Source organism: Rutilus rutilus (genome assembly GCF_951802725.1).
Source record: "Rutilus rutilus genome assembly, chromosome: 13".
NCBI classification, from domain to species: Eukaryota; Metazoa; Chordata; class Actinopteri; order Cypriniformes; family Leuciscidae; genus Rutilus; species Rutilus rutilus.
In genome coordinates, this window is record NC_140218.1 from 5,076,699 (window position 1) to 5,095,546 (window position 18,848).

Here is an 18,848-nt window from a genome sequence, read left to right on the forward strand (position 1 = left end):
ATCTGTTTGTGTTTGTGTGTGTGGAGGGGTGGAGGTGTGGGGGTAATGGTAATGTAATGTTTGTTGAAAGTACCTGCATCCTGGAGAACAATCTCCATCTCTGGATCCTTGTGAATCAGCCATGATGAAGCTGCAGAAGAATCTGATGAGTTTGATCTCCTCCACTGACTCTGAATGAAGAAACATTCACACACTAAATTAAATGATTAAATTAAACAACCTTCATAATTTAGCTGAACATATCTGGAGTGTGGGAGAAAAGGATCATGTGACTGCGTTAACTCAAGCTCACAGCAGGGCCTTTTCACACACACAAGTCGACCGTTGATGTTCGGGTGAAAAAGAAAACAAACCCCGACCCACATCGACACACACTGATCCGATAAAAAAAAAAACGTGTTTGTTGACGTTTGTGTGAATTGGCCTATGTGTGTTTACACATAAGCTAAACTTCTGGAGAATCACAAACATCACGAAACACAAAGGAAACACTGAAGTGAAAAATTAAAAACCTTTATTTAAGATTTCATATCAAACAATCACTAAAATGTCCTCCAGAGATTCATATTAATATGAGAAAGTCACACATGAACACTCACCTTGATCAAACTTTTACAAGATACAGGATCTCAAATCCTCCAGCTTTAACATCATAAAACTACACTTCAATCCCTTTATAATGGCTGATAAACACTTTGATGTTCTGTGTTTTCCGTGTCGTATTTCGCATTTCTCCTGCTTAAAATGGCGACAGGTAAACTTTTTTTTTTTTTATGGCGACAGGTAAACTTACTTTCACTTTCTATGTGTGACGAGAGAGAGAGAGAGAGAGAGACAGAGAGTATGGCAGGCGATCGGGGTCAAAAGTCTTTAAACGAAACGCCTGATTTTGACCGTGTCAACTATAGACTGTAAAAAATATCCTCATGCTTGGAAAATTTTGTTCACAAATCAAAATATCTAAAGATGAAACCAATGTTCTGTGCATTTCATGGTGAATATGTTTCTTATACAAAAAGCCCTCAAAGTGATAAAAAAGAAAAACGCAATTAGTCTTTTTTCCACCATAGAAGAATGATTTAAAAGAAAAACCTTAGCCCCTTAATTTTATTTATTTATTTTTTGTTGTTGTGTGTATTTGTGGTTCTTTCATGCACCTGTCTTGTATGTTTTTTATGTAAAGATTTATTAATATTGCCATATTGTTTATACATGAATAATTGTTCAATAAAAAAATAAAAACATAGACTGTAAAAAATATGGACCCTTCGCTCTCTTCCATTGGTGAGAAGTGAAGCTTTTTTTTTTTCAGAATAAACTTTAATCCAAAAGTAAACAAACAACAATACGAAATTTGTCAGCCCCTCACGGACGACTGCTGCATAAACTAAAACAAAATAGCCTATACGTGTCCGGGCCTGGTCACCTTTCGTCCTTTTTAATTTTTCTATTGAAAATATCCAGATTTACAAGCAAACATGACTGCATAAAATCCGTTTCTTCAGAATAGGACACAGAGAAGATATAGCCAGAGGGAGCAGCTCTTAATACAAACAGGAAATATATATGTAGTCTTAGTAACAAAGATAAGGATGATTTATAAAAGGAAAAGAAACATTCATATAAACAAATTTAAATAGAAAAAAAAAACCGTAAGAAATTATAACATAACATGAGGGGAGAATTCAGTCATTGTTCAGCTATTAACCTCAGCTGGGACGTGTTTTAGGGTATTATATATTTTTTGTGCTTTAGGACCTTTCAGAGTTTTTAAGGATTTCATATACAGTTTAAATTCATTTAAAAAAACAACAAATTTGGGAGATGATTTCACAATTCTACAGTTGTGAATGAGGAATTTAGCTAGACACACAGTTGTATTAGTCCAGAGCTCATCACCCTTGCTTTGCAATATCAATCCAAATGTTATGTCGGCACTGGAGACAGAGTTTGGGAATGAAGACATCTGTTGCTTAACCCATTTATGTATATCACACCAAAATATCTGTATCACATTACATGAGAAAAACACATGGTCCGTAGTTTCGACATCATTTTCACAGAATGCACATGTATTATCATCTGTACCAAAGCAACGTCTCAGTAATTCTTTAGAGGGGTAAATGTTGTTCATTACTTTGAAGTGTTTCTTTCACTTTAGGAGGTATAGGGAGTGTTAGATACATTGTTCTTAATTTAGTGATTGAATATTTATCACATTTTTGTAGGATGTTATTTTTATTTTGCCTTTTAGGGTAAATATAATCAATAAAACAATTTCTAATAAAGTGGTTAGTGCATTTTTTTATCCAGAACAAAGATCCCTTGAATTGATAGTGGGGCCAATTGTGGTTGTATCGGATAATATGCCAAAATGTTTCTTGTTATAAGGACAAATTATTGGGCTAGTGCTTTATGTAATTTAGTAAAGTCTGATTTTAAGGGTCTGAAATTATGTTTGATGGAAAATTGTTCATAATTTAAAAACTGTCCGTCGGTATCCATTAAGTCGGCTATGGACCATATATTTCTCCCACACCAATCCTCAAAGAACAGAGATGTGTTGCTGTGCAAAATATATCTGTTGTTCCAGAGTACAGATGTGTGGCGTGAGAAGTTATGCACGTATAACATTTTCCAATACAAGAGTATTTATCAGTGAAACTCTGACAATGATATAGGTAATTTGTTAACACTAAAGTCCGCTCTAAGAAGAAATTCTAATCCTCCAATTCTCTTGAATAAGGTCTTGGAATACAATACCAAAAGGAGTTGCTGTGTTTGATCCAAGACTTTAACCAGTTTATTTTTAAGGTTCCATTAAGGCAGTCACAATCAATAACTTTTAGTCCTCCATCCTTTGTGTCTTTAACCATATTGCTTTTCTTCATATAATGTGGTCTGTTTCTCCAAATGAAGTTCAGGTTGATTTGGTTGATAGATGTAATCAGTGTTGTTTGGAGTGGCACTGGAATAGGCTGGGCAAGAACATCTGGATAAACATTCATCTTAGTTAGGTAAACTCGGCCTAGTATTGATAGGTCCCTCTGTAGCCATATATTTAGTCTTGATTTGCATTCTTTAATTGTATTTTCTACATTCAGAAGCTGGCTTTGTTTTTGGTCCTTGGAGAGGTAAATCCCCAGGTATTTGATTTCTGATTTAATAGGGATATTACAGATGTTTTTCAGTGAAGTGTTGTAAGTTTAATGTTAGACCTGAGGCTTTTGAGAATTTTTCAATTTTGGCAATAGTTGTTGAAATTTGGTATCTATCTTTTAAGAATATTGTTGTGTCGTCCGCTAGATGGCTGATTATTATTTCTGTGTCAAGTACATTAAGTTTTTTAATATCATTACAGTTTTTAATATAGATTGCTAGCATTTCTGTGGCTAAGATGAACAGGTATGGTGAGATGGGGCAACCTTGAGGAATACCCACATTAATCTTGAAGCTTGGGGTGGTACCACTAGGTAATAGGACACAGATATTAATATCTCGATATAATCCACCAACCCATTCTCTAAATTTGATTCCAAAGCCAAAGTGTTCGAGCGGCGAAAGAATAAATGGATGCTCCGCGGAGTCGAATGCTTTATATAAGTCTAGAAAGAGAAGGAAACCATCATCCTCTATTTGGCATCTACACTCAATGATGTCCATTACCAATCTTATATTATTATGTATTGACCTTCCTTTTAAGAGCCCTGACTGTGTATCTGAAATAAGATCTGAAATCCCTGTTTGAAGACGAGAAGCAAAGATGTAAGTTAGGAGTTTGTAGTCTGAATTTCTGAGTGTAATGGGTCTTCTGTTATCTATAATTCTGGGATCTTTCCCAGGTTTTGGAATTGAGACGATAACTCCATGTCTCATTGTTGGTGCAAGCACTCATGTTTCAAATATTTGGGTAAAGACTTGTAGCAGCAGGTCTCTTAAATCTGCCCAAATGTCTGTAAAAGTCACCTGTGAGACCGTCGGATCCGGGGGCTTTGTTAAGAGAGAGGCGACCAATTACTGCGTCAAGTTCTGGAATTGTTATTTGATTATCACATGTTTGTTTGAGGCCATCCTCTATTTTTGGAATATGTTTTGCTATATCCTGAAAAAAATGTTGACAGTCCACGCTAGAAAATGTAGAGCTATAGAGCTGGCTATAGAATTCCCAGATTTCTGAAGAGATCAATTTTTCATCTGTGACTTCATTATTATCAACCATCAGGGATCTGATGCTATTTTTTTCCTGTCTTCTTTTTTCAAGACCACAGAAATACGCTGAATTGTTTCCCCCTCCTCTATCCACTAGCTCTGGATCTAATAAAGCCCCCTTGGGCCTTACGACTGTGAACTTCATCTAGTTTTGGTTGGAGGTTTAATATCTTCTGTCTATCGTCTTCAGTTGGGTTTGGCCTATTGCAGTACATATTGAACTGATTAATAATGTCTACTTCTTCTTTTTGCACTGTCTTTTTTAATTATTTTACTGAATGAGATGGTAAATTGGCGTATGTTATATTTTAGGAATTCCCACTTTTTGGTAGCAGTTGTGAGCTCCTCAGAATTGGCATTTTCTTTAATTAATAATTAGATTTTTTGGCAGTAGTCATTATTTTTGAGCAGACTGGAATTGAACTTCCAATATGTGTGTGAGTGGACATTGTTGTCATTGGGTTTGATCAGGGATGGAAATTAGCACCCGCCACCAGCCAAATGCGGGTGATTTTGTGTTGTGGCGGGTAAACTCGCTTCACCTACCGGCCACCGTGGCGGGTAAATAAAAATATACTGTTACACACAGACGGCGGACACTTTTAGAGGACATAAGTGTACGCTGAAATAAAGTCTTTCACCTCAGAAAAACTGACTTTCTTGTCCTGTCACGTCAGCCGTTATCCTGTGCTCGGAGCGCACACTCTTCAATTGCACGCGCATGCGGCGGCGCGCGCTGTGTATCGCCTCACTGTATATAAAGTGCACAAGAAACTACGAGCATGCAACGCCGTTACGTTGTAAATTACACAAAATAAAAGTAATGCAGGTATGATTTTCATTCTGTTCACCAGGAGCAGTTTCCATGGTTCATTAACAGTTATTGTTAATATTGTGTATTCACCATGGCAACTGTCGTTTCCATATTAACCCCAAAATGCCACTTTATTTTTCTTTGTGTTATTTTTAATATTTTTAAATGACTCTAGTGGCTCATACCAACATTGTATTAACAAAAACTAGTTTGGGACTGCTATTTAATAGCTTTAGCATAGGCCTAATGTTTATTTATTAGTACTAGTCTTTACTATTAGTCATATTCTTACAATTTATGTTAAGTAAAGGGGGACAGTACTTGTGTGTGTGGAAATAGCCGGTTTCAATAAAACTACTTGTGACATGTCATATTTGGCTTTGACTTTGACTGAACATTTGCTCTCACTTTGCGGAAAAAATATCGGGATATATATCGTATATCGATATTCAGCCTAAATAATCGGGATATGACTTTTGGTCCATATTGCCCAGCCCTAGTTTCATTGTTGGGACTAAAAACCTAAAACTGGAAGCCATAAAAGACCATGAATCATTAAAATGCCACATCCAGGTAAAAAAGAGAAATATATAGAGAGAAAGAGAAAATGTCAGTATTTCATTGAGACTTGAGATTAAATAAACTGCTTAAGTATTGTAGATCTTGTAGTATTAATTTTCACATGCAGTTACACATTGTCGGTGTAAAAACAAGAAAGTGGCTGGTAAAAACATTGAGTGGCTGGTAGATTTTGAAATCCATCCGCCACAGTGGCCGGTGGACAAAAAAGTTAATTTCCATCCCTGGGTTTGATCTGTAGTAAAATAACACTATGATCTGTTAGTGGTGCAGAATAAATATCAGAGCTAATATTATAAAATAGCAAATGATTTGCAATTAACCAGTGATCAATTCTGGATTTATAATTGTGGCTTGAGCTAAACCAGGAGTATTTAGATATTTCTGGATTTAAGTGTCTCCAAGTATCAACCAAATTTTGTTTTTCGCAAAAGTTCGTGAATATGGTGTTTGGATGACTGGCAGAGTATCTGCAAGGATATTTATAAAAAAATCATCATGAACTAGGTTTAGATCGCCTCCAATGATGATGTTATCAGTTGAGTGTGTTCATTTGAGATTGTCTAAATGTAAACCATGTTCAATAGGGTTCGGCTTTCTCTACTGATGTTATATCCATAAATGTTGACTAAGATGAATTTCAGACCATCTATGTTTATGATAAGTTGGATAGTTGTGTCTATGGTGAGACTCTTTGTCCATTAATGAAAGCATGGGGGGAACACTGTCTTTAGTCCTGCCTTCCTTGCCTGTTCAACTTTCGGCCACACAGCCCTCCGTGCCTCTCTGTCTTCCTTGGTGAGATCTTCTGCGAAGCGGATGTTGAGATCCTTGCAGACGGGGGGAAGTCTGGTGATCCGCCAGAGTTCGTCCCTGAAGTGGCGTCCTGTGAACTGCATGATGATCTGACGAGGGCGGCTGGTGTTACTCGGCCCCAGTCGGTGCACCGAATCCAGGATGAAATCCATCTTCTCCCTCCAGTGTGGCACAATCTTTCCGATGATATCAGAGATGATTTGTCGTGTGTTTTCGTCTTTTCCCTCCTGTAAGCCATTTACTCGCAGGCTCTTCTTTTATAACGCTCCAACTCTGCTGCTCTTTTCCCCAGATCTGTGTTCTCCTCTTTGAGTTGTTTCACCTCGACGTGCAGTTTTTGGCACTGTTCTTTACATTCTTTGAGTTCGGCAGAGTTAAACTCTACCGCTTTCGCGATGTTGGCTACGGTCAGCGTGTTCTGCTTTAGCTCCGCTTTGAAGTCCTGCATCATGTTTTGAAGAGTGCCGATAGCAGGATCACAGCGTTAGAGGCGTCTTCAGCATGGGCTCCAGCAGTCACGGCGTCGTCTGGTTTTGACTTCTTCTGTGGTGCTGGTGGTTTGGAAGGAGATGCTAAGGTGTTTTTGGTTCCTCTGGTGTTAGTTTCCATCCTTTCTGGACCACCATAGTCGTGTTCTTGGAGAGCCTTCAATTTAGCATTAGCTTTTGTGCTAGCCATGTTATGGTCTGCAATATCGTACTCCAGGAGGTGCTCAGGGTCACTCACACGTTTCTGAATTATTATGATAAGTTCCCTACGGTTTTACATCTGATATTTCAGGGTTTTGTTGAGTTAAAAGTTCATTCCTTTGATTTTCAAGGCTATTCACAATGCGTCTGCTCTCTCCGCCATCTTCGTGAGAAGTGAAGCCGCCAGTGTCCCGATATGGCGCTGACATCTTGGGGCTTGAGTCTGTGCAGTAGCGATCTCGGGACCAGACCTGCGCAGTCGTGAGCAGGAAGTAAAGCCGCAAAATCAAGGCCCCGTCCTCACTCTCAGTGTGAAATAATTAATTATAGAAATTTAGATATTAAATTTAAAGATCTCTTCAGTCCTCCGAAGATCCTGAAAAAAAACCTGTCAATCACAGCTGTCAATCATGACGTCACACCACCGTTTTTATAGCATCAAATAACTAACTAAAAACAAACACTTGAATTTACATCAGCGTGATAAAAACTACAGTAAATGACAGAACCCACCTTCGGAAAAAAGATATTTGAAGTGTAATTAAATTGTTTAGTTGGTCTCAAGTCCCGTTGAATAACACGGGGAGGCGGGGCTTATGACCTATACTGGGACCAGTCACCGGGGGGCGATCGAGACGCTTTGGCTTCACTTTTCAGGGCTTGTGCGACACGCACCATAACACGCACAGCAGCCAATGAAATTGTTGTATTTGAGACAATAGGTGTGTTGGACATCGGCTGGATGTAACCGATCGGCGAGAGTAGCCGCGTGCTGGCGGGAGGAGCTGCAAACGGAGACGTGAAGTCGGACACTTCCTGGTTCCCGTGGTGACCGCTCACGTGGTGTTTGCATACTTTACCACAGCTGAAGTGAAATAAATGCAATATTTGCCAAATAACACACAGATGTTTCAGAGACATTTTCATTCAACACTTTATGTACTGCTTTGTACAGCGTCTGTTTGAAAGCAGTATCTCTGGTTGTACGATGTGTATGACGTCATTGACATTTTAAAAGACTTTTTAAAGCAAATAAGTGACTCTAAAAAATCTAACACCCAGCAATGTGTAATTTCTTTGCATCTCCTTTCGAATACAACATTCAAATTACTAGACAGAAAATCATATCCTGAGAAAAGTGGATTTTGAGGACTATAGCTCCATAGACCTCCATTCATTCTGCACTCGTCCTGTGAGCGCCCTCATGTGGAGCCAGAGTGGAACTGCAACCAGTTCAGAACCCGGAAGTTTACTGAGAGTGGCACTTCTCCCCTTATCTGCGTTTGAAACCGCATACTTCCCTACTATATAGTAGGGGGGAAAGAGTAGCCGAGGGCGCTCGCAGGCGAGTGCAGAATGAATTCCATCTTTCGCGGTGTATGTCGACCAAACGGCTGAGAAAGTACCGTTTATACACAAACCTGTTGTTGAAAGTCTCCAAAAGTGTCTTTACAAATGCATAACTAGCAATACTAAGCAACCATACGATTTAAATCTTATTAAATTAAGTGGACCCTATGTTTCTCTGTCCCAGCTCAAAATACACCAACCGCTCACGTTGCCCAGCATGATGTGACCTTTGAACCGAGGCGTCGGAGCTGTAAGGGTATTGTAAATTACCTCTTTAGTTGTGTCAATCTTACCAAAGAATTATTTACCGGATCAACCAGAGATTATAAAAAAATTGGGAGTTCTTTAAATATAAGGCCAGATATATTGCAGTTAAAAGAAGTAAGGAACTTAAAAATATTAAACATAAAATTGATTCAGAGTTGGTTAATAGACTTAATGTATTACTAGCCAAAGATAAGATTTCAGAAGAAGAAGATATGGAAATAAAAAAATTAAATCTGGAATTCGATAGAGTTTATTTAGAGTCGGCCAAAGGTGCATATATTAGGTCTCGGGCAAAATGGCTTGAGGAGGGGGAAGAGAATTCTAGCTATTTCTTTGCCCTGGAAAAAAGAAACAGTCAGAGGAAAGCTCTTTCAGCACTTAACATCGATGGAGTTACCTCTAAAGATCCAAAAGAAATATCAGAATTTGTTAGCAAATTATATAGCAATCTTTATAGGCTACATCTAAATTTAACTATGACAGCTGTGAAAAATGTATTGATACAATTAGACACCGTATTACAATTATTGATCGTGAGTTTAGTCGAATTTGTGACGCTGATTTGTCAATAGATGAAATTAATCAAGCTCTGCACTCAATGAAAAAAGGTAAATCCCCCGGTATTGACGGGCTTTCCGTAGAATTCTATCTTCACTTTTGGGAGTTTATTAAATTGCCTTTATTTCATATGTATAAGGAATGCATCAGTCAGGGAGAAATGACCTCTACAATGAAACAGGGAGTTATATCCCTTATACCCAAGTCAAGCAAGGACTCTTTATTAATTGACAATTGGCGGCCTATTACTCTGTGAACATTAGATTATAAAATGTTAGCCTCTGTTTATGCTAAAAGATTATGTTCTGGTCTAAATAACATTATTTCAGAATCTCAGTCGGGATTCATGAAAGGCCGTCACTTATACCATGGGCTGTTTAAATACTCGATTCTGATTGGCTGGAAGGTGTGCAGTAAAACCGTTTAATGCACAGGTAGTTCCAGTCAGTTTGATTACAGTTCGAAATTAATCCGCTACATTGGTAACCATAGTAACACAGATACACTTGCAAGCAGAGTGAGAGACGCATATGAAAACGTTTAGGTAGGCTAAATGGATGATTTTTGAATTTCGTTTAATTTGTATCAGTGTTGCCTGTCATTTCATAAATAATTGTAATAAATCCATTAAAGAATCATTAAGTTAGCTATATGCTTAAGCAATGAGGGGACTGTTAAAGAAGAGATCGACGCACACAGGTAACTCGCGCACGCATCTCTCTCTCTCTCTCTGTTCCTTCTCCTTCAGTTCTCTGTCTCTCTCTTTTAATAATGAATTTAAATAAATGTGAATTCATTCAAATAAAAGCAATCCGATGGTTCTACTTTATTTAAAGCGGACGGAGTGCAAGAACTGACGAGCCTTAACTTAAGAAATAACCGTCATTTTTACACGTCTGTTAAAAAATTACACTGTAAACATCAGTTACAGATTTAACTTATTTTTAACTTGGCAAATAACCAAGGTATAAGCGGGATAATCCACGGCTAGCCATGCATTAAAGAATTGTAATGCACTTCGTAGAGGCAACCACCCTCCGCTTCGCGTCGGGTGGTTCTTCGCCTCTACGTCGTGCATTAAAATCCTTTAATGCATGGCTAGCCGTGGATTATCCCTTACATATCTAATAATATAAGGTTAGTATTAGATGTGCTGGATTAGGCCTACTCTAATTTAATTCAGTCAGATGGTCTCATACTTTTTCTTGATTTTCAAAAAGCTTTTGACTCTTTAGAACACAAATTTCTTTTTCGCACTCTTGAGTTATTTGGATTCGGTAAATCATTAATTGATACTGTAACCATGTTTTATAGAGATATTAACAGCTCAGTGATCGTTAACTTTGATACGTCCAAAAGGTTTGACATCCATCGTGGAGTCAGACAGGGCTGTCCAATCTCCCCGTTTTTATTTCTTTTAGCCACTGAACTACTTTGTCTAAGGATTAACCAAAATGAAAGTTTGATAGGAATCTCTATATTTAATCGAGAGATTAAAATTGCACAGCTAGCTGACGACACCACACTATTCTTGGAGGATAAAAAACAGTTACCTAATGCTCTGGAATTGGTGGAACAATTTTCATGTGCTTCGGGTCTAAAACTTAACATTTCAAAGTGTGAAATTATCTCAATTCATGATATAGATGAGACATCATTGGAGGGGATCCCAGTTAAAAACTGTGTGAAATATCTAGGAATCAATATCACTAAAAATCCAGTTACCAGACATCTTTTAAACTTTTCTGATAAAAGGACAAAAACTAAAACCGTCTTCAACATCTGGCTTCAGAGAGATCTCTCATTATACGGTAGAGTCCTTTTATCTAAGGTGGAAGGGCTCTCTCGCTTTGTATACCCTGCTCTCTCTTTGTTTATCAATGATAAAGCTATAAGGGAAATTAACAAAATATTTTTGGATTTTATTTGGAAAAATAGGCCTCACAAATTGAAAAAAGAAGTACTCTCTAATTCCAGAGGTGAAGGCGGCCTTGACTTTTTAGATTTTGCTGATACTATAAACACCTTTAAAGTAAACTGGCTGAAAAGATGCCTTGTGAATCCAGTGTCGTTATGGTTTTTCATTCCTAATAATATCTTTAACAAACTGGGTGGCCTGTCTTTCCTATTAAAGTGTAACTTTTTACCTAGCAAGTTACTAATTTCCTTATCTAACTTTCATCAGCAATGCCTTCTCTCGTGGAAATTGTGTTTTGTCCATTGCTTTTCCCCCCACAAAGTTCTCCTTTGGAATAACGCGGATATAACCGTTAGAAATAAATCTCTCTTTTTCCCTAGATGGTTTAACAATAATTTTAATTGCATTCTATCTGTCTTTGATGATTCTGGTCATATTCTGACTTGCAAGCAATTTTTTAATCACCATAACTTTCCAGTTCCACCAAAGGAATATAATTCCTTGATAAAAGCTATCCCAGCAGGTTTAATTCAGCTAATTAAAAATCACTTTACCTTCAGTAAAGGTAATAGTGTTTATCCGGCTTTACGCTTGCGGGCGAGATAGATTTTTTAGATCGAAAATGCAACAACAGACATATTCGCTCAATTTTTCAAATGAAGAGAAAGGTTACTCCAAGGGGTCAATTCTATTGGGATCCCTTGTAACAAACGTAATCTGGAGAAAGGCCTGGCTTTTGCCTAGTAAATTTTGTGTATCCAACAAAGTTAAAGGGGACATATCATGCCAAATGCACTTTTTTAGCCCTTAAATGCATTTGTTGTATATTTGTAGTGTTTAGAAGTACAGAAAATATGAAATTATTCTCTTCAGGTGCTTCGTTGATATCTTTATCTTCTGTTTTGGTCATATTTTTCAACCTGTTCCGATTTTTCTGTTATCTATGACGTTTTTTGAACTATTACGTCACAGTATTTGCAGCGGAACTGCCAAATAAGGACATTGACTTCCAGCCCAACACTTCGAGCAATCCGCCATTTTTATTTCTCGCTGCAATTTTGTAGTCCAAGCTAAAGGATGCAGAAGTTACGAGAGGGTAAGTTAAAATGTTCGGTTGTTGGATGTAGTAACCCACACGCTTCATTACACCGTCTAATGTAGATAAACTGCCGCGCTTGTGACAGGGCGCATGTTTAACTGAAAGAACGAGCAGAGAGAGAGACCCCGGTCGCGCACGCGCTCTCTCTCTCTCTCTTCAGAGCCAGGCGAAAGTGTAAACAAGACATCACCGTCTCCAAACTAGACGCTGTCTTGCTCTCTCTCCCTCGCACATATTAATCAAAATAAATCGACACGGTGGTAAAAGGTCGGAAGACCAAAGTTTCATGTGTAAATACAGTACACACCAGTGCGATACATCCATATGAAGACGTTGTTCTACAGGTTCGTCGTCTTCATTTTCATCTCGCACCTGCTCCGACTCTGGCTCGAACATGTAGGTCATCGGTTCGGTCTGAGTGTCGCTTTCGGATAAAGCGGGTTCGAAACTCGCGCCACCTTGTGGCTGTTGCAGGAGTAGCAGAAGCAGTTGTAGAGTCAGAGAGTCAGAGTGTCAGAGAACTCCCATTGTCATTGTCATTATTGTGTCATATATGTGTTAGGGCTGTATATTATTACATTATATCAGGTTAGAATAGTTATAGTATATTGTTATTATTAATTATAGTAGGCCTAGCTATATTATAGTCTTGTTATATTAATTAGATAGGATTATTTGGATTGCTTTGTATTTTTGGATCTGAACTGGACTGCTTTTTGATTTGTTTGCTTTTTGTGACCTCTTCCTTTTTCCTGGTAATGGAGCAGCAATAAAGAGGAGATCCTCCCCTGTCTGGGCTCAACAGAAGCATCAGTGTCCTCATTTACACCAGCTGGCACGGCCATCTTTATGTTCCCCTGCATCCTCTGTGGCTGGAGAGGTTTTGTCCAAGAAGAGGGACTTTTCCCACCCCAGACTATTCTGTTGCAGTTTACTTTATTACACTCCCTCCACCATTAGCACTGCACTCAACACAGTGTCACTTTTGCTGTTCATACTGTCACTATCCAAACAACTTATGAATAATTAATTAATTGTGTGTGTGACAGTTGTCTCTGCATAAATAAATTCAGACAGAGAAAGATACATATTTTATTTTATACCCAGGCAATGGACATTAATTAATTAGTCTGCTATGTATTTGCACAGCTAGGTGTCACTAGTGAGCAATGCTGAATGAAGCTTCGAGTAATGAACCTTTGGGTGAAGCAATCATAGATATCATATATAAACGCTAGATGTCTTATGGCGCAGTCACTTCCGGCATCATCGTTCGGCCATCTTGTGACAGTGCTCTGTGCATTAAGGTGAATGATCAGCACGCACACAAATCCTCTTATCTCGCTGAAATCTTGACGGATTTACAAACGGTTTGGTTTCTTACAAACGTTATTAACGTGGCTATAATTCCGAATGCTTGAAAATGTATGTTATAATTTTTCATATGTATGCAGTGTATGTATGCAGTGTCATAACTACATCTCTGACGTTTATAACAAACCAACCGTTTGAAAATCGGTAGAAAAATGAGCAAGTTATGGTTATTTAAAAGTACATGCACCATTGAAGTAGTGAGCGAGTACACTGTGGCAAGATGGCCGCCACGTGCGGACGTCGACCTCCATTGGCCAGCAGTGCGCACGAGACATCTAGCCTTTATATATGATATCTATGGAAGCAATGGGCTGCGAGGTCTCAGTGGGTCAGGAAGCCTCTTTTTTTTTATTGAACAAAAAGCACAGGGGATACAGTATCAAGCACAAAAAAGAGTAAAATAAAATAAAAATAAGTCATTAAACTCAAAGTAAAGCAAGGCAGCAAATAAGGGATAGTCTACTAAAAAACAAAACATTCATAGAAACTACAAATACAAAAAAAGAATACAAGTAATTAGAAATGAATAACAATGGGAATACATAAATAAATAATCTTAAGAAAATCAGGAAGTAATTTACAATGAAACCATAATTTCTTTGAGCAACAAAGAAGATTTAGCAGCTTTCTTATTAGCTGATAAACAAAGAGAGTCATAAAATAATTTCAAATCAACACAAAAAAGTCTAAAATTGGGCTTAGAATCAGTTACTTTACACTTATGGAGATGAAACTCGCCACATAAAGTAAGTAGTTTTAATCTGTCATCCATCTCCTTTGACCCGGAGTCCCAAATCAAAAACAGCACATTCACAACCTCAAAAATAAAGAGTTTGTAATAAGCAGAAAAAATAAGCCAGGCTACTTTTTCCCAGAACTCCTTTGCATAATCACATTCAAAAAACAAATGTGGTATTGCTTCAAGATTAGAATTACAGAATGCGCAGTCTGAAGAGATGTCTAACTTAAATTTAGAAAGAAGAGAGTTACAGGGATAGTAATTATGTAGAGTTTTAAAGTGAAGCTCTTTCCACTTGTTAGGTAACAGAAACTTATTAATGCCAGTCCATATATTAATGGTAGAAAGAGAAGGATCATTTCATTTCCATTTGAAAAAAGCTTTAGGATGATTTTCCTAATAAGAAATCTTCTAATCCAAAAATTGTTACATTTGACATTGGAAAGCTCCAAACCTCCAACAGACAACTGGGGCATTTCACAAACGGATACTCTGTAGCTACAGTATGACCTAACCATATGCTAAAGTTTAGGGGAAATAGAATTACTAACCCAGTTATAAACTTTAGGTGAGGAATCCACTCCAAAAAGGTTGATAAATTCATTGTAGGAATAAAAGCTGCCATCCTTCTTCAACAAATCCAAAACAAAAAGAACACCTTTGTCAACCCAATCCTTAATAAAGATAGATTTTTTTCTGATTATTCCATATAATACTCCTATGAGGGGGGAAATTGTGGCAAAAGGCAAGCTTACAGGCCTCCAAGGCTTGCTTATGAAGATTAGCTTGAACGGAAGTTTGTTGCATTTAAAATCACAAGACAATAAAAAAATGTAACCCTCCACATTTTTCAAAGATAACTTTAGGTATGTGAAACCATAACAGATGAGAATCAGCATTCAGGCAGCGTTTAATCCAGCCGATCTTGAAAACCTGACTGAGAGTACTGAAGTCCAAAGCATTCACACCTCCCTCCAAAGTATTTCTTATCAGAGTCTTCCTTTTAACATACTCAGTTTTATTTTTCCACAAGAATTGAAATAGTATAGAGTCGATAGATGAGCAAGTTTACGGGTTGACATATAAGGACAAAGCTGGGTAAACAATCCTAGAAATGCCTTCAGCTTTAGCTATCAAGACACGACCATAGATAGTTACATTTCTTTGTGGCCAGCAATTAAAGACATTCTTTCATTTTTTTTGTCCGTTGTGAAAAATGATCTAAAATTCTATCTTTGGGTGATTTACTTATTAAAATGCCTAAATATCTAACAGAACTTTTGACCTCAATACCTTCTATATGACCTTTTTCAAGACTGTGAATAGGTATAATTTCACTTTTATTTCGATTAACAGTGAGACCAGAAGCATTAGAAAATGTTTTTAAAGCTTCCAAAATAACAGGAACCTGTTTCTCATCTTTTAAAAACAGACAGGTGTGATCCGCCAGTTGACTAATTAGAAAAGTGTGTTCAGCTACAACAATACCCTGAACATCTACACAGCGAGTAATACAAATATTAAGAAACTCTGTGACTAATAAAAACAAGGGCACCCTTGATGCCCCTGCTAATCGTAAACCGGGGAGAAACACCATTCACCAAAGATACACTGCTGTTAATATTTTAACTGACTTTGTTGAATTCTGTTATGATGCACTAACTCTGGATGTACTGGCGCTCGTTGTATATGTGTGCATGCAATGTATTTTTCCCTTCGGGGCTTGCCGTAGATAGGCATGTGTCATGCCGCATGCGCACCTGGTACTAGAGTGTCGCGGGTTTTTGGAGTTGGTGATCTGTAGTGATGGCCAAATGAAGCGTTTCGAAGCATTATTGATTTCTGATACAATTGTGTCGAAAATGGTTCATTACTCGAAGCTTCATTCAGATAGAAATTGCAGCACCATCTCCCGGTGAAGTAAATGTAATGCAACAAAGCTGACAACCATAAAATGCAAGTAACGCCCCGTTTATTACGTTTACCGAGGCGATCAAAGCTGAGACAGTGTTAGTGCTGTGAAACTAATTTATGTAGGTGAATTTTACAGATACTGATGAATTTCATGTGTTCACCTTGATAATAAAACATTAAGCATGATGTGTGTGTGTAATTATTTCTTTAGACAAGGAGAGAAGATCAGACCAGCTTAAAAAAATGTTGGAAACCATCACAGAAATTCTAATGGTTTATATTAAAATAGGAACCATTGGCTTTTACCATTTAAACCACTACAGAATTCTTTTTTGTAGTGTGTTTGGGACATATTCCATTAGGATTTAATGCCCCCACCAATACAACCCAACACATATCAGTAGACCCACAGAGACCACTATAATTCCCATTACAACCAATAAAATTCCCATGAAAACCATTAAATCCAATAGAATTTCTATAATGGTTTCTATAGTTTGTTTTTTACCTTCACTTTTTTAAGAAATACAGCCGCCAGGTTTCAAACCTGTCAACACTGGATTGGGCTGTCAAAGCAGTCAGGTGGTTCACTACAGGAGTGAACCAGTGTGTTTGCTTCAGAAGTCATTTTCACGTGACTAGTGACGTAATGATACAAGCTCCGAAGCAGTGGTTCATTGCAAGGACCGTTCGAGTTTGAAGCAAGCTTCGGAGCGTCGGTGTCAAACGTAACATCACTAGTGATCTGAGGTGTTGGATAATAAAGTGGAGGAGAGTGAAGAGTTCAAACTGCTATCGTTTATTATTTTCTTATTTCTAAGTGTTAGGCGAACCCTGTTTGAACGCTCGGTCACAATATTTTTGTACAAAGTCTGAACTATTCTAATAAAGGAAGAGCCAAAACCAAATTTGCGCAAAGATTCAAACATAAACTCATGCTCGACCGTGTCAAAGGCCTTATAAAAGTCTAAAAATTAAATGATTGCACCATCGTTGATCAATTCATTATAATCTAAAAGATCTAAAACAAGCCGAATATGATATATGCCTACCTTTCATAAAGCCAGATTGGGAAACTGAGACAATTTCTTCTAAGCATGGTTTCAATCTATTTGCATAAAGGGAAGCTAACAATTTATAATCAGAATTAAGTAAAGTAATTGGACGCCAATTATCTAAATATGAAGAATCTTTGTTAGGCTTTGGGATTAAAGTGATCAAGCCCTGCTTCATGGACTCAGTTCATTCTCCTTTCTTTATACAGTCTTTAAAAACTTCCAAAACAAGCTTTTCTATGTCTTGCCAAAAGGCAGTCCATCTGGACCAGGGCTTTTACTGAGGGGGGCTTTCTGGATAATCATATCCAACTCTTCCATTGTCAAATCCATCTCACAAGACGACCGATTTCCATCACTTATAATAGGTGTGAATGCTTGAACCCTCTCAAAGAAACTAACAGCAAAACGAGGTTTAAATGAAGAAGAATAAAGCTGAGAATAAAAATGAGAAACTCTAGCTTCATCTGTGACCAAAGTGCCCTCAATATTTAGAGAAATGATCTCCCTCTTTTATTTTCTAAATTAAAAAAAATATGCTGAATTTTTTTCTCCGAATTCGAGCCACTCTTGATCTAATAAAGGCACCCTTAGCCTTTTCTGCATAAAAGTTATTTAATTCTTCTTTAAGGTTGTGCAGTTTTACTTTATCATCTTCACTTGTCTGTTGTTTGCCTAAAATTTGATTCATTTCATTTAATATAAAGGTATACTTTAAAGATTTTGCCTTCGCTAACTGTTTACTAAATCGAATAGAGAATTTTCTACACTGGTATTTAAACATTTCCCAATTAGAAGATATTGAAACACCAGCTTTTGCTTTAAATTCTTCAATGATGCTCTTAATACCTAAACAATAAGAGGGAACAATTTAGTTTCCAATATCCAGTTTGTGTGACAACCAGTACCAGAATCAGATCAAATAAGATGGATAAAAGCATGATCTGTGAGGGGAGCAGGACAGATACTCTGGGTTACGTCAGTTTAATAGTGTTCTTGTGGGCTCCTGCTCATGTGGGACTGGAGGCCAATGAAGTGCTTGATAAACTAGCGACGCAAGCTGTAAAACACTACGAGATAAATATTCAAGTGACTCTGAGCAAAACAGTCAAATGAAAGAATTCATAAACAACAAATGGCAAGAAGAATGGAATAGTGATAACAAGGGTAGACAAATGTATAGTATACAGAAACAAGTAGGAGATGGAAGAAGTGTTTTTAGGAATAGAAAAGAAGATACAATTATTTCTGGCATTCGAATAGGGCACACTAGACTAAATCATTCAGTGTTCAAAATAGGAAAACATAAAACAGGTAAATGTAATTATTGTAATCAGGCAGAAACAATTGAACATGTTAATAAAATGTATAAAATATGTAAAAGAACGGTTGGAACTTATGAACGAAGTAAGAAAATTGGGGGTTGTATCATTTAATATGGAAAGCCTATTGAAAACGCATGCCGAA

General features: G+C 37.4%; 1 protein-coding gene across 1 annotated transcript in view; it reads right to left on the bottom strand.

Moving 5' to 3' along the window:
* LOC311302531 (protein NLRC3-like) overlaps window positions 1-806 on the bottom strand; it is a 43,590-nt gene extending 42,784 nt beyond the window's left edge. The window contains exons 1-2 of the mRNA XM_084428493.1: window positions 600-806; window positions 74-170 (exon numbers count right to left, since the gene is read on the bottom strand). Of these exons, the coding sequence (XP_084284619.1) occupies window positions 74-123 (50 nt within the window). The 5' untranslated portion in view covers window positions 124-170; window positions 600-806. The remainder of the gene's footprint in view (window positions 1-73; window positions 171-599) is intronic.
* Between the last annotated feature and the right edge of the window lie 18,042 nt (window positions 807-18,848).